We start from the raw sequence: 14,427 nt of genomic DNA on the forward strand, positions 1-14,427 counted from the left end.
ATATGCTTCGACTGGAAAAAATATCGGTGAAGATTGTGTATAGCGTTTCTATGAGATTTCATTACCAGAAATTTGACTAATCTTCTCATTTTGATGAAACTAACGAATTTTGCTTCGTTTATTGTGATTTTTATTCGATTTACTTACTCTTTATACAGAGAGAAAATTTGGTTTACAGGAAGGAAGAAAAAATATAATAAATGCAAAATATTTAATTCACAATTGCTAATAAGAGAATTTTTATTTACCTGAGGATCTCTAGGAGGCGCTCTGATGCGAATAATACATCGTCCCATTCGTCCCGTCCATCGTATCCATCCAACGGAATTCCTGACAGTGCGATTGCATCCTGTGAAAAACAAACACGTGATTTTAATCCTTTGTATAACAAGAGCTGCGTTTAATTAGACGTAAATTGTTACGGCAGAAAGGTGTAACAGGATATGAATTTGAAAAAACAACTGTCCATTGTATATCTGTATGAAATCCAAATGTAAAAACAGTTTCGTTGTTTTCAATTTGAGAACATTTCCGACCCTACAATCATGAACATTCGTGTTACGCCCACGAGTATCCAATTTTTTCCAATAAAATAAAATCTAAGTTTATTCGTTGCAGTAATATCAGAATTATTATTTTTAATTCGGTAGGAAAGAAAGAAATCTTCAATTTTTACAATAGTTTTCCTGACAAACTTACGATTTCATAATTTGTTAAATTTGATGTTAAATTACAGAAAGTATGTTGCTTGAGTTGATTCGATGTTCATTCCTATATATTTGTATTACTTAAAAAATGTTATTAACTCTTCCTGCATAATTGAACCAACGTCATTGGCTATATTTTATTTGTAATAATAAGATTCCAGTATTAATTAATAATTTAAATTAACAAAATCTGTAAAAATTCTCTTGTCATTATTTTAATTTCTCTTAATTGAATTAATTTTCCTTCTTTCTTTTATACTCTGTGATAAGAGTATATAGTATATACGATCAAATTAACGACATATCTTATAGTTTATATGAAAAATTTAACCCATTGCAGGTGAAAGAACATTTTACTCCTATAGTTTACATAAATTTCTACACGTTCTTTTATATTTTTCATGAAATTATAGGGATGTTGCCATTACTGTTTGAATACAACTCGTTATTAAAATCGTTCAGGAAACAAAAGGATGCAAATATACTTGATTCTACAAAAGGTACTACAGAGTAGCAGTTAAGTGGATTAAAGTCAAACGAAAGGGGTATTCGTAGCACAGCGAATGTTAAGTAGTTTTTCTTCGTAAATTTCTCTGTAATATCTCATTAGCGTAATAATAATACAAAGAAACATAAAACGGCTTGTCGGCTATTTCGAAGGTAATAGCAGGACATTTATAATTCTCTTATAATATAATTTCGTAATATGGTCAGTTTTTAACGTATAATAACGAAAAAATCTGCTCAAAGCATAAAAACAGAATAATTTATTGAATAACGAGGCTACTGAACGATTCAATTGAACCAATGATTCAAAAGTGTAAGTATATACTTTAAATTGAGACTGATTACTGGACTGCCGATATTCATATATTCATAACTAACTTAAGTCTGTAAAAATATACAGAATGCAAACAATATATAAAAATATATATAATATTCAAAGTAAAGTACTGGACACAACATTTAAAGCATTTTTATTATTTCGTTTATAAAAATAATAATAAATATCCAAAAGATATACAGTGCCTACAAAAAGTATTCCATATATCCTTATTTTTTTGACGAAGTGTCTTTTCATCCGATTTTATAACTTCATTTTCATAGCATCAAATATTTCATACGAAGGTACTACTAAATGATACGAAATTTAATATAATTGTACCCGATATGTAAATATTATATGTAATACAAATACAATGATACACGTTAACCAAACAATGCAAAATAATGTACACGTTTAACCTACTAGTAGCATAACAAATTTCTATCTTGTTTCCATTTTCGTTACATTTTCAGCAAAAATATGCATCTGCACGAACATCCACGGACTATCGACGACATTCCTTCCTACCATTTTCACAAGAAACAATCCAAAACTGGCTAGCAACCCTATCTTCGAGAGGGTGAACTTCACCCCTTCGCAAGGATATACGTTACCGGGAAAGCTGCGTGGCAAGTAATTCCAAAAGTTATACGGTCCTTTTAATCGTCAGTGTCCGAGGATCTTTCCCCGTTAGTCCAACGCAATGGCCACTAATCCGGGCGCGTTCCAAGCGACATAAAGTCAAAGAAGCAAATCGTTAGAGCGCGAAAAGCCACTGTATCGGCCGGTGGCAGACGGGCGTAATTCACGCTTATATCGTTACTCGCACAACGCTTCCATTGTATCGTGCAAATAATACCGGCCGTATCGCATCCGCGCCACGAATATTGTTAGGACAATCGCGCAAACAGGGGACTTAACGTTTCGCCCGTCGCTCGTACGTTGTATATTGTACGAAGATTGTACTGTATAGAGGCCCGACGAATCGAGACTGCACATTAAAAATAAGTGCGCGTTTCAAAACGAAAATGACAGTACACGCGACTTGAACAAACTGAAACGCGGATGTATTCTTTGCTTGATGTTCATCCGAAGTGTTCTCGAGCTCTTGATGGCTTATTTTAAGAAAAGCGGAATCCTGAGATTCGTTGCTCTTAGCGATATATGTAAATATAGTAGGTCATTCGTTTAAATATCTTTTATAAATCTTCTTATAACTTAATAAATATCAATCGCAAGTGGATCTAGAAATAGGTCGAATATGTACCAACGAAGCTTTTCGTATGAGCGAGTAACTCAAACTTCTGATCAAAGCATAACCGCTAAAGTTTTATTTAATGAGATACATCTCGTTCTTTCCTTAAAATATGGTTATATAAATGCATAATTATACCTCGAATTATAAGTAAATGTCAATAAATAAATTCATCGATGACGATAATGACATTCCAAAATACACATTCATCAATATCCAAAGTAATTCCAAAATACATGCAAAACGAATCCACACTACATCAGCGTTATTAATTTTGTCAGAGATTAAAGTAAGAAGAATAATAAATATTTTATCATTTAACGACTGTCATTAGCGGTCAATATATCATCTTGAATGTCGTTAAATAAACGTAATTTACAGCACCCGATAAACAGGATTTCCTCGCGATCCGATCTCATTATCGTAACCAAAATAACGGCGAACTGTTTTCACGCATAACTGCTAATATCGTCACTTGAACGGCTCGTTAATTAAACGATTTCTCCTACCCCGGTTCGTTCTGTACACGAGCCTTAATCGTAGCCGGTGATCACGCGCTTGCTATATTTCTGCTTGCCGGACTAATCCGACTATTTTCCGGCGACAGAGCTCCGCGAACGAGCCCCTAATATTCGCGAATGTCGTTCGATCCTGATACGCAATTATAGTATGGCCCCTCGTTAATGAGATTCCCCGTCGGACAAACGATCGAGCCCCGGCTAAAAACTTCCAAAGCGTCCTCATCTCCAACCATTCTGCACGCCGTTGTTAGGGATCCGGACAAAATATGGATCGTTCGATGATTTTAGCGAAATACGAACTGGGGAACTTGCGAGCCGAGGATAGCATTTTGGACGAGATTTTTATACGAGCTTTTATGATTTTTCATCGTGGAAAAGAATTGCGTTTGGATGAATCTACGGTCTTTTATTTTGGAGTAACATTTTTTCGTTGGTTTTCGGTAGAACTCGATTTGGACGAAAATCTGTATATGATCTGTTGTGATATTTTTGTCGCGAAGGAAAATTATCTTGCAGGATTCTGGATTATAGAGAAATTGTTTTTTATGATTTTTTTATCGTGAAGGAATATTTTTTATAATTTCCAATAGAATTTCATTCAGGCGAGATTTGTATACATATAACCATTCACGATTTTTCATTCAGACGAAAGACTGTATGCCGTAATTTTCGATTGCGGAAAAATAATAATTCATAATTTTCTGTTGTGCAATAATAATCTCTCGTGATTTTCAATTGTGATATTCCGCTTATTTGGTAAGCAATTTCAGTTAACGTTAGCTACTCAGTATCGTAATACTGTTACATTATACGTAATTTAATATTAGTCATATAGCGATGAGATTAAAATTGAAATTAAAATTAGAAATTATAATATAGTAATTTCAAAAAATTACAATGCACTTAGTTTAGGAAATCAAAATTAAAATTAAAATTGCAGTACAAATTAAACTATGTACATATGTAGTTTACTTCAAACTAATATTATAAAGTGTCACAAATAAAAACCATCTTTAATGAATTGGGATCTGTGTTACAAGCGTAATTCAACATTGTAAAGTTAAGGTAGAAGGTTGAGAACTTGTTTCCATAAATTTAAGAATGATATAAATAATCATACTTGTTACAAACATAAGTTAGATATATGAGGATTGAAAGAGTTAATTGTGTATCTTAAATGATGAATGAGTGGAATGAAGTATGGTAGGTAATAACAAAAAATGAATGACCATGGAGATACCAGTGGAATATAACGTCAGAACGGATAACGAGAGGGTAATTAATTAAATTCGTATCGTTTATGTGTATTCGTAATACGCTGTTTCCTTTGGTGTTTTTATCATTTGTTTAATTCCATATACATATATTATGAATAAATAGGTAAATACTACATTTGACGGTGATTTAATTTAGTGATAAAATTATTATCTCCAATCGTAGCTTTTATTCTTCTGAAAAATTTATCAAATATGCATTTAAAAATTTCAATTATCGTTATTGCAGGAAAATGTGTATTTTTATTTTAACTTTTGCAACAAAAGAAAGATAATCAGTTACCCGACAGCTCATTTTGGACGTCCATCACGGCAAATAGGAAAATCTGATTTAAAACGTGCTTTTAATATGTTAGTTTCTTTACTAATAATCTGAAGCTTCATTATTCGTATAATTCACTTCACATATAACACTCCATACGATTCTAAAAAATTGATTAAAAAATTCTTAAACGAATTCCAATGTAAAATTACTTATGACAACATTTTTTAAGAGAACTTCTGGCCGGGATAAATTGAAAACAATTAAAGTCAAGCAAAACCTATGCGCGTATTAAACGACTCGAAAAACGAGGGAATAATGATTTCTTGTGATGAGAGTTTCTAGAGATGTTTTCAAACCTGAATGCACTTATGCGCAGATAAAAGGAAGATGAAACGAGTTAATCCAACTATCTTTCAAAAACGAATCGTATCTCGAGATATCATTCTCGCCTCGAATAAACGAACAAGAGTATAATGCATTAAAATATTAAAAGCTTTTCCTGATACTTACTTTTTCCACGAAATACCGTATGACTTCATTCGTCGAGCAAAGTAAAATTCGTCGTTAAATTCTTCAATTCAGTTGCAAACAATTTTCCATTAAAAATCTTCTCGATAATATCAAATCGATTAATTTACGAGGAAATCATTTTCATAAAATAATTTAATTTCACACGATCGTACAGATTTTCATTTTATATAATCAAAATTCATTTTATACTACCATCTCTATACAATAATAATTGAAAATTTCATAAAATAACTGAAGCTATAACTGGCGGCTATAGAAAGTTCAGAAGCGTTATTTGCAAAGCGCATGGAACAGAAAGCGTGGATTAAATGCAGGATAAACAAGCACTTTGCTGGGAAACTGAAATTCAAAAATGAATTAAACGCGATATAATAACAGCAAACGGTGTTTATATTATATTTCACGATGATGAAATACGCGGAACTTGATATTAAAAACCATCTTTCTAGGCGCAAGGAGCGAAAGGTATACATTGCATTGCATTGTATGATTGATGTTCCGAAAAGATAGAAGCAGAAATGAAATGTTCACAGAAATTTTCATTATTGTAAGCGAGAAGAAGAGAAAAATACTATCGAAACAGATACATCGAAACTTCGAAATTTACGATTCTTATTTCCACCATTTTCTCGTCAGACTCATCAGCTCAAATCATTTATTTCGTCGCGTCTCGATAAATCACCTACCGCGTTCTTCTCACGAAATTTCGTTCACGAAACCTCATCAATTTCTGCCGACGAAACGTGGAAAAGAGGTATGAGAGAAAGGAAAAGTGGGGGGAAGAAAGAAAAAAATGTAGAAGTAAAAAAAAAAGAGAAAAAGATTATTCGACGTAAACGAGTTAGTTTCTTGCGTTGGTACCGTGAGCGACGACGAGATACTGTTTGTCAGGAAGCACAAACAGTTCCGTGTGTCCTTCCGGTTGGTTGGAAAAAGAGTGATTAAGGATCGCGGCGCTGGCCTGCACGAGCGATTCGAATCGCTCAGCGGCGTGTGGGCATCTTCGAGGTAGATCGACCGATTAGGGGCTGACCCACGTGAGGAATCGTTCCCGAAACGCCGGACGACGGTATTCATGGTGAAAACAGGACCTTATTTATTCAACGGCTCTCTGCTCCGGGGACTAATGAAATTACTCAGAGGCCGACGACCGACAGGAGTTTACCAGCTAATTAATTGGCATTGATGCAGCCAATTCCATTGAAATGAAGCGCCGCTCGTTGATGCTATTTCCTCTTTGCGACTCTTATGTTCTCCCCCAACCCCATGTTATTTCTCCCTTCCCTTCTCTCCTACTCTTTCTCTACTCTGTCTCCGTCAAATCGTTGATCTTTATCTCTCTTGATCAGTCTCCTTTGCATCCTGTCGTTAGCCGTCCTCGTCTTATCGTCAGGAATCTATGATACGGACGCGGCCTTTTCAACCGTTTTCGCCGTTTCCTTCCTTTTCATCCCCTCCATCCGCCTAGCTTTCTTCTTATATTTCTTTTTCTTCTCTAAACCCCCTCCTTTCTCGTCGTTCCATCCTGTACTCGGTACAGCGTGACTTCGTCGTCCTCCACCGTGATTTCTCGTCTCTCTTCTCGTTTCAAGCTTCCTTCTTCCTCTCGTTTCTCCGTCCTCGTCATGGCTTCCTCCACCCTATTTTTCTCTCCCCCGCTTTGTCCATCAGTGCACCGATTGAATTTCTACGGGTAAAATGCGGCCATACTAACTTAATGGCGCTTTCAAACCGTGATGCACTTGATCCAGTTTAATTTTTTTCGCCAGGTAATTGTCTCGATTTTTTAACGGCAAAATTACCGCGCGCCCCGTGGGGTTTTAGTAGTCGAGCAGCCTGCCGGCACGCGGCTTTATATTTTTATCATTCTCACCGTCGCTGGTTAATACACGCCCAGCGTGCGCCAGTTTTTACGCGCCTGTTTTTAGTCTTTTCGTTTCGTGTTCCCTCTCCACTCGATGTTCTCTTTCCTTTTTTTCCTTAATCAACAATTTTACGTATGAAAATGACCAGAGGCAAGGGGAGACCGTTGTTAAACAAAATTTCTACACTCTGTTAATCGCACTGGCTTTGTAATTTGTTCAATTCAGATCGTGTCCAAAGCTGTACGACTATTTGGACGCGTTGGAAGGTGAATTGCGTCGTGTATGGTATTCATTAAATTATGATATTGAAAAATACGTAGGTACGCCGTGAAATCGACTATTCCGATCGAACCAGCTCCGCGTTATTTAAATGACCTGAACTGAGAAGCATTCAGTAAATTGGGAATGGAACGAAATGGAATTAAACGTAGTATGAAAGGCAAATTGAATGGACCCGCTAAAAAATATTGTTCTAGAATTTTTGAGTATTGTAGAATTCAGCGATGCGCGTGAAAAATGCTACGTACACGTAAGTCCAAAAGTCAATCCCTGTCAAGTAAAATGCTATTTCCTGTTTGGCTACTGCAAGTGATTTACGAGGGGAACGTACAATGTTCGACTCATCGATTCTGCTCGGGTTTTGCATATGGTTAGAGCGCACTGTATGTACTAGTGTGCAGTAACAGGATGAAATCTACAATTTAAAATTTGACAAGAAACACTACTTTTTACAGATACCATCGAACTTTTATTTCTAGTAGGAAACGTTCCACTAATTTGTAAAAAAAAAAATATCTTTTACGATATCACCAAAATTTCACAAAAATTTGTATAGTAACGCATTTCATATACAGTTTTGAATCCGTACTATGATTAATAAAATATTTGTCACACGCTGATTAGATTTCTAAACGAAAACACAAGTTTTATATCTTTCGACATAATTTGCATGATAGTTCGATAAAAGAAATATCGTCCACGTACATAGCGATATTTTTATAATCTAGGATAAAAATTTTTTGCAAGATAAAATCTTCCAGAGGAATACTTTATCTCTGGCATTTCAGTTAAAATAATTTTCATTTTTCCACGTACCTGCAATCTAAAAATACTCTGATTTTTTATAATTCCGCTCTTCCACATTCACCCCATCTTTTACTTACAAATATTCTCTTATTTCCATGAATACGACGCATTTCCGCGTCTAAAAGCATACAAAAATCCACCCTAACAAACTCGATGCGTAAGCGACGACACCGTTAAAAAAATCCTTGAATCTCCCTTGAACAAAGGGCACCTAATGAAAAAACATTGAAGCGTTTTTTTTTTTCTCAACAGGACTTGCATCCACCTCGAGGCTCGATTTTAACGCGGTCTGGTCGTACTACTTGGCAACAATCGCGGTCGTTTGCGGGATAATTTAGTCGCGTGTTGCGTGTGCTGCGAGAAAAAGGAGAAAAATCGAGAACAAAAGAGTAAATGTAAATTCGTTCTTAACGAGATATTCCCATAGGTGCATGTCCCACGGGGAAGATTGCACACCCTTGTCCCTCGGCGAGGCGGCAAACGAAATCGTCGAAGTAGTCGAGCTGAGATTCCGCCCTGTTAAAACGACGTTAATCCCTTTTATAATAATATCCGCGTAGATTGAAGGACAACTTAATTAGCCGAGATTGTTAGGACCTCCGTGAAAGACCGCGACAATACTCTGCCGGACTGAAATTCGCCGATTATGCGGAGAATAACGTGGACTCCCTATTAAAGATTCATTTTCCGCCTAGCAATACGCCTTAAGATCAGCTAGCGCGTGTCTATAGGGCCCCTTTGCGCCATAATTTACCGAGTAACAACGTAACATCAGCGAATCGACAAGTTGCAAATCGTAAATTATTTAACGTTAATTAATTAAACTTTCTATCTTACAATTTTACGATTCTTACGTCAAATGGGACGGATAATGAAATGATTCGTAATTTACAAAATTTATTTACTTTTAAGATATCGTTTGGTTGATCGGTAAATTTGCTAATGCAAGCGCATTTATTAATATCAGTAATTTAGTATTTGTAACTTACGACTTGTAAAACTTCGCTAATGATACTAGTTCGCTTGTACGAAAGTGCTTGGGTCTGTGTTATCGTGAAACGAGGCTAGTTCAATTAGAACTGAACATGAGGACGAGTGAACAGTTTTTAACCCTTTCCATTCAATAATCAATTTTTTTTTTATCCTGTTTCGTTATAGCATCTTTAATCTTTGTCCAATATATATTAATCTTTCAAAATAAAATGATTATTATATTACATAATTTTTATGAGTGTATCTGTAATTTATATCATGCAAGAGTTATATCTAATTAAGTCATGAAGTTATGGGCCTCATGATCAGGGTTTTTATAGAATTTTCATTCGATAATAAGTCAAGATATGAATCACTTTTTCTAATGTTACTAACACTATATCGTGAATCTAGCTTCTGGCTAATATCTGAAGTGAAAGAGTTTGATATGAGCCTGGAATTGTTTTGTATTAATTATTAATAATAGAGACATTTTTGGGCTGATTCTGTAAAGAAGGCATACCGCGCTAAAATTTGAGATCGGTTTTGCTGAAAACATAAATATATTTATGTATAGTTAATTAATAATTAATGACGTATCATAAAATGTAATACAATATTGGGTATACGCGTATTAGGTGTACATCGAGCGTAAAAGGATTAACGATTTATTTACTCGTAAACTGTTTTGCTGGAAAGAATGTTGTATAATTTCGAAATGGAAATAAAACAGATGAAAATTTTATTTCATCAATATGACAATGTATTTCATTAATTTTCTTCGAATTATCTGCGATTCGAATATTTATAACAGTGATAGATAAACGGAAATACGCTCTTGATGGAAGCTGTATTTGAAAAGGTAATTATTCGATAAATTCAAATTACTCGGTTGTTTATTTGAAGTAACCGATAGAAAATACTGGTAGAAGGTACTGGATAAAAATATGTATTTTGTACATATTTTGAAGGAAGATCTTAGTTATACGATTTCACTTGAATAAATTTGTTTCTTTAATTCTAACGGAATTGTATTTGATAAAAAGAAATTATTTGACTGCAAAAAATTGTCTGGTATGTATTTAATTCTTTTAATGAGTCAGATAATTCCCTGAAAGTATCTATGAATAAGATTTTGATTAATTAATTGATTTGATTAATTAATCTTTTAAATTAAAAGAAAAAATCCTCTCTGAGAATTTTAATAAACGAGCTTCTAGTATTTTCATAAAAATTCCTTATTTTACGCGCGTCAAGATTAGATATCAAAAGGAAGCCAGAAATTGTTGATGAAATTTCAGCTCGTACTTTATGACGTCAACTGAACGACCGCGGGAGGAAAAAGCGAACTCGCAATCGAGTTCGAGGAAGAAATTAAGTAGCCTGTACACGAAGGAACTCGCAACAAACAGATTGAATTAATCTGTTAATCTGTGGGTCTGTACGAGCAGACATGCAGAAACGTGGAATCTCTTACAAATTAGATTAAAGTAAAACGTCGTTAACGGAATGACTGGAAGCTCCTTGCATAATTTTCACCGTAGACCGAGCAAAGCATATGGCAACATATCACGAATTGAATCCGGACGACATGAAACAGCCGTATATTTCCATATGCGTCGCCTGGCCTTTGAATACGATCGGGCCACGCGATAAACTGGCGAGAAATTAGCTTGCATAAATCATACGTAGAATATAATAACAACATCTGATGGTGTTGCGACGCTATTGGGAGTCGGAGTTCAACTAATTTTCAGAAACTCTAAGGATACAATCGTGTAAAATTAAATGCAACCCCCGTGAGACACTATGCAAGTGTCCTGAATCGATACTGTCCTCTTCGGAATATGTTGCTAAGCGTTAAATGCAAGAGATTGTGCATTTGTACCTTAATTCCAAACTTAATATATTGTTCAGGTGGAAATGTATGAAATGTTGGATTTTGTTGCATTAATTCTTTAAATCTTTCCCATTTTGATAAATCTTTTTATCTTTGTAAATGAATCGTTTTATATCTACTTTATTATAATAGCCTTTAACTGTCCTGTGATTTTTGAATTTCTATATTTCGATCGGATTAATTTTAGCAAAAAAAAAAAGATCTGTAACGTTTTAAGAAAATGTTTGATACAAACGAGAAGTCATGCACACGAACAATTTTGTTCTATTTTGCTGAAATTTCAAATATTTTTTAATATCAGAACAATACAAGATAAACAACATAACGTGACAAAGTTAAAAATGAAAATTCTATTTTGCTGACATTTACATATATCTACATATAATCGCATCCTTTCCAACATTCAGTGAAACATAAATCACCAAACCAAATGAAATGTTTGGCGCATTGAAAGTTATTCTTCGAATGAATTAAAATCTATCGTTGCTTGACGCGAATATTTTGAACATGAAATATAATTTGAGAAAGACTGTAAGACAAATTGTAACGAATTTAATTGATATAAACTTTGTAAGTATCGTGGAAGAGGAAACACATAGGACACGCGTGAAGAGGGTTGACATTTTTGGTTAGACACTGTTTTCTTTTCCTATTTTTACGTGGAATGAAATAAACGTAAATGTTGAAACTATTGTATGAAATTTAGAAGTGTATCAAAATAAGAAATTCGTCAATAAAAATTCAGAGGATAAAGAAAGCAAAACTACAAATTATAACTTATATACTAAGATAGCACACAAAAAGACAAATATTTATGATATATATCCGATAATTTACAGAAACAAAACCGGAGAAAAATAATTGTAAGAAACGTGCTCGGAACTTTTAATTAATAATAACACGATGAGCTAGCCGAGTTTATCAAAGTTCAAATAAAAAGTTAATGTAGCGCAGATGGTATGGCGTAATTATAAATATCATAGATTTTTAATCTGTTTAACTTTCCCTCGGCAGCGAGATATTTTTTTTCCATTTGTAAGAATCTCCTTTTAATCATCGTTTGGAGGAAATTGGTTGGGGAAGTTGGGCGTGCAATTAGCTTACCGGAACAAGCGAAAAACCTGTGTCAATCGAGAAAAACACGAAGGTTTAAAACACTGACTAACGACATAAAGGAATACGTAATAAGGGCATACGAGTCAAAGGTAAATGCTCGCGTTAATAGCCAATTACCAAGCAGTTTCCTGGTAGAACACGTTGCTTTCGATGAAAGCCTTACGCTTGCTAACCGTATAATCGAAAATTAGGGTGCAGTTTGCAAGTGCTTAAGCAACAACTGTTTATTGATATAGTTAATGAATTTCCGCGCAAACTGTTAGGTCTCGGCAAATACTATTGCATACAACGCTGCGTTCCTTGAAAATAAATGTTTTCCGTAGAATATCGGAAGTGGTTCGTTGGAAAACAAGAAAGTGGAAAATTATGCGTTGGCAGAAATTTTGCAATATCGTGTAAGAAATATATTAAGAGAAAATATTATTTGAAAGAGATTTTGTTATGAGTAACTGATATATGGAATGATCAATATAATTGATACGTTGTAGACAAAAATAGCATAGCGAAAAATAAAATTTATTCAAAGTGATGTAGGAGAAATATAAACTATTAATATTTCTGTAAACATATTAGATTTTTCCAGAAATGCATTATATGTCTTATTATCAGGGATTCTAGACAATCGATAACATCTAGACAATTGATAATTAAAAAACACCTAATAAAATGCCACATTTTTTACGATAATACTGCTATTATGCAAAAATATAGTCGGATGATACTGTTACCATTATGTTACATTGAGGGTAATAATTAATTCGATCGTAGCAGAGAAGGGAACAGCCAATTACCATAATCTAACTATTTACGAAGAATTTTCGCTACTTAAGTGAATCGTTCCTTATTGTGTTCGTTTCCCTTGTTCCCGAAAATGAATTTGATAGAGGAAAACGACGGAGTTTCGTATAATTTAGAAAGTACAGTCAGAATTTACGACTTGAAATACAGAGATTATTACAATCTCCGATTTTCATGATATTTTGCACTACGATATTACGTATTCCACATTTATAATTTTATCTGCGGTACAACAAAAATTACTTTTATCTAAAACGTAACAGCTGAAGTCGATACGTAATAGGAAAAATATTTTACGTTAATTCTCATACTATTTAAAAATAGTATATAAAATATCTCATTTGAAAAAATAATTTTCTCCGTCATGCAATTTACACATATACACAAGGAATATTCGCGTAACGTTAATGAATACAAAAACGTTCCAATTTTACGATTATTTAAGATAAATAATATTAATACAATAGATCGAAATAGACTAGAGATTGGAGGTAAAATTTCAAATGTTGTTAATGGTATTGTAGAATACGTCAAAACTGAATAGAGATTTCAATTCATGCATAATTATAAGTATGAATCACTATTAAATTGTCCACCTGTAGCACGCGACGTACGTGCATGAATTGTGCGCACCATCCATCACCGGTAGATAATAGCAGGTATTGGATCCATGTGCTTTAAAGACACAGTGCTTTGGGGAAGGTGGGATCAAAATTGATCCGCTATGCATTATCGTTATTACATTAAGTGGGTCGGAGTATAACCCACTAAGCTTCAAAGGCTTATGCCGAGAATTGAGTAAAGGTTAGTTATTTATACCCTAGCTGGTGAACGCTAAAATCCAAAATTTCGAGGAAGACACAAAACGGCTCAACGACATGTCTATAAAAATCAAGAAATTTTCAATTCTATGTATATATTATATGAAGTAAAAATAGAAGCCGATGATTTTAAACGACCATTTTATATTCTATTTTATTGTAGTAATTGTCTGGTACAATCATATGGAATTTAAGTACGACAGTTTTCTTCTGTTTTTGGGGTTGTAATTTTGAAGATATTTTTAACTCTATGTATCGAAGGGGCGTAAAATATAGTTTTGTCATACTGAACGTTTAAGCATTTTCTATTCTATTTTAGTAATCACCTAGTAGTTAAGTACACGCGTGTCTTATCTTTTATGGGGTTGTAATTTTAAATAGAAATAGAAGCACGAAGTATGCACGTTAAAGTGCATCTATTTCTGCCTAAACAAAAGGGACAAATATAACAGAAGCATCTCGAACCGCATACTTCGTACTAACATGTTAG

The 14,427-nt window shown here is 34.1% G+C and overlaps 1 protein-coding gene across 1 annotated transcript in view; it reads right to left on the reverse strand.

The window, feature by feature from the left end:
- The window catches only part of LOC138179418 (uncharacterized), a 68,338-nt gene that overhangs the window by 7,159 nt on the left and 46,752 nt on the right, over positions 1-14,427 (reverse strand). Inside the window, exon 3 of the mRNA XM_069112197.1 lies at positions 249-349. Within this exon, the coding sequence (XP_068968298.1) occupies positions 249-349 (101 nt within the window). The remainder of the gene's footprint in view (positions 1-248; positions 350-14,427) is intronic.

Source organism: Bombus flavifrons, chromosome 1, assembly GCF_040668555.2.
Source record: "Bombus flavifrons isolate JBK064 chromosome 1, iyBomFlav1_principal, whole genome shotgun sequence".
Taxonomy (NCBI): Eukaryota; Metazoa; Arthropoda; class Insecta; order Hymenoptera; family Apidae; genus Bombus; species Bombus flavifrons.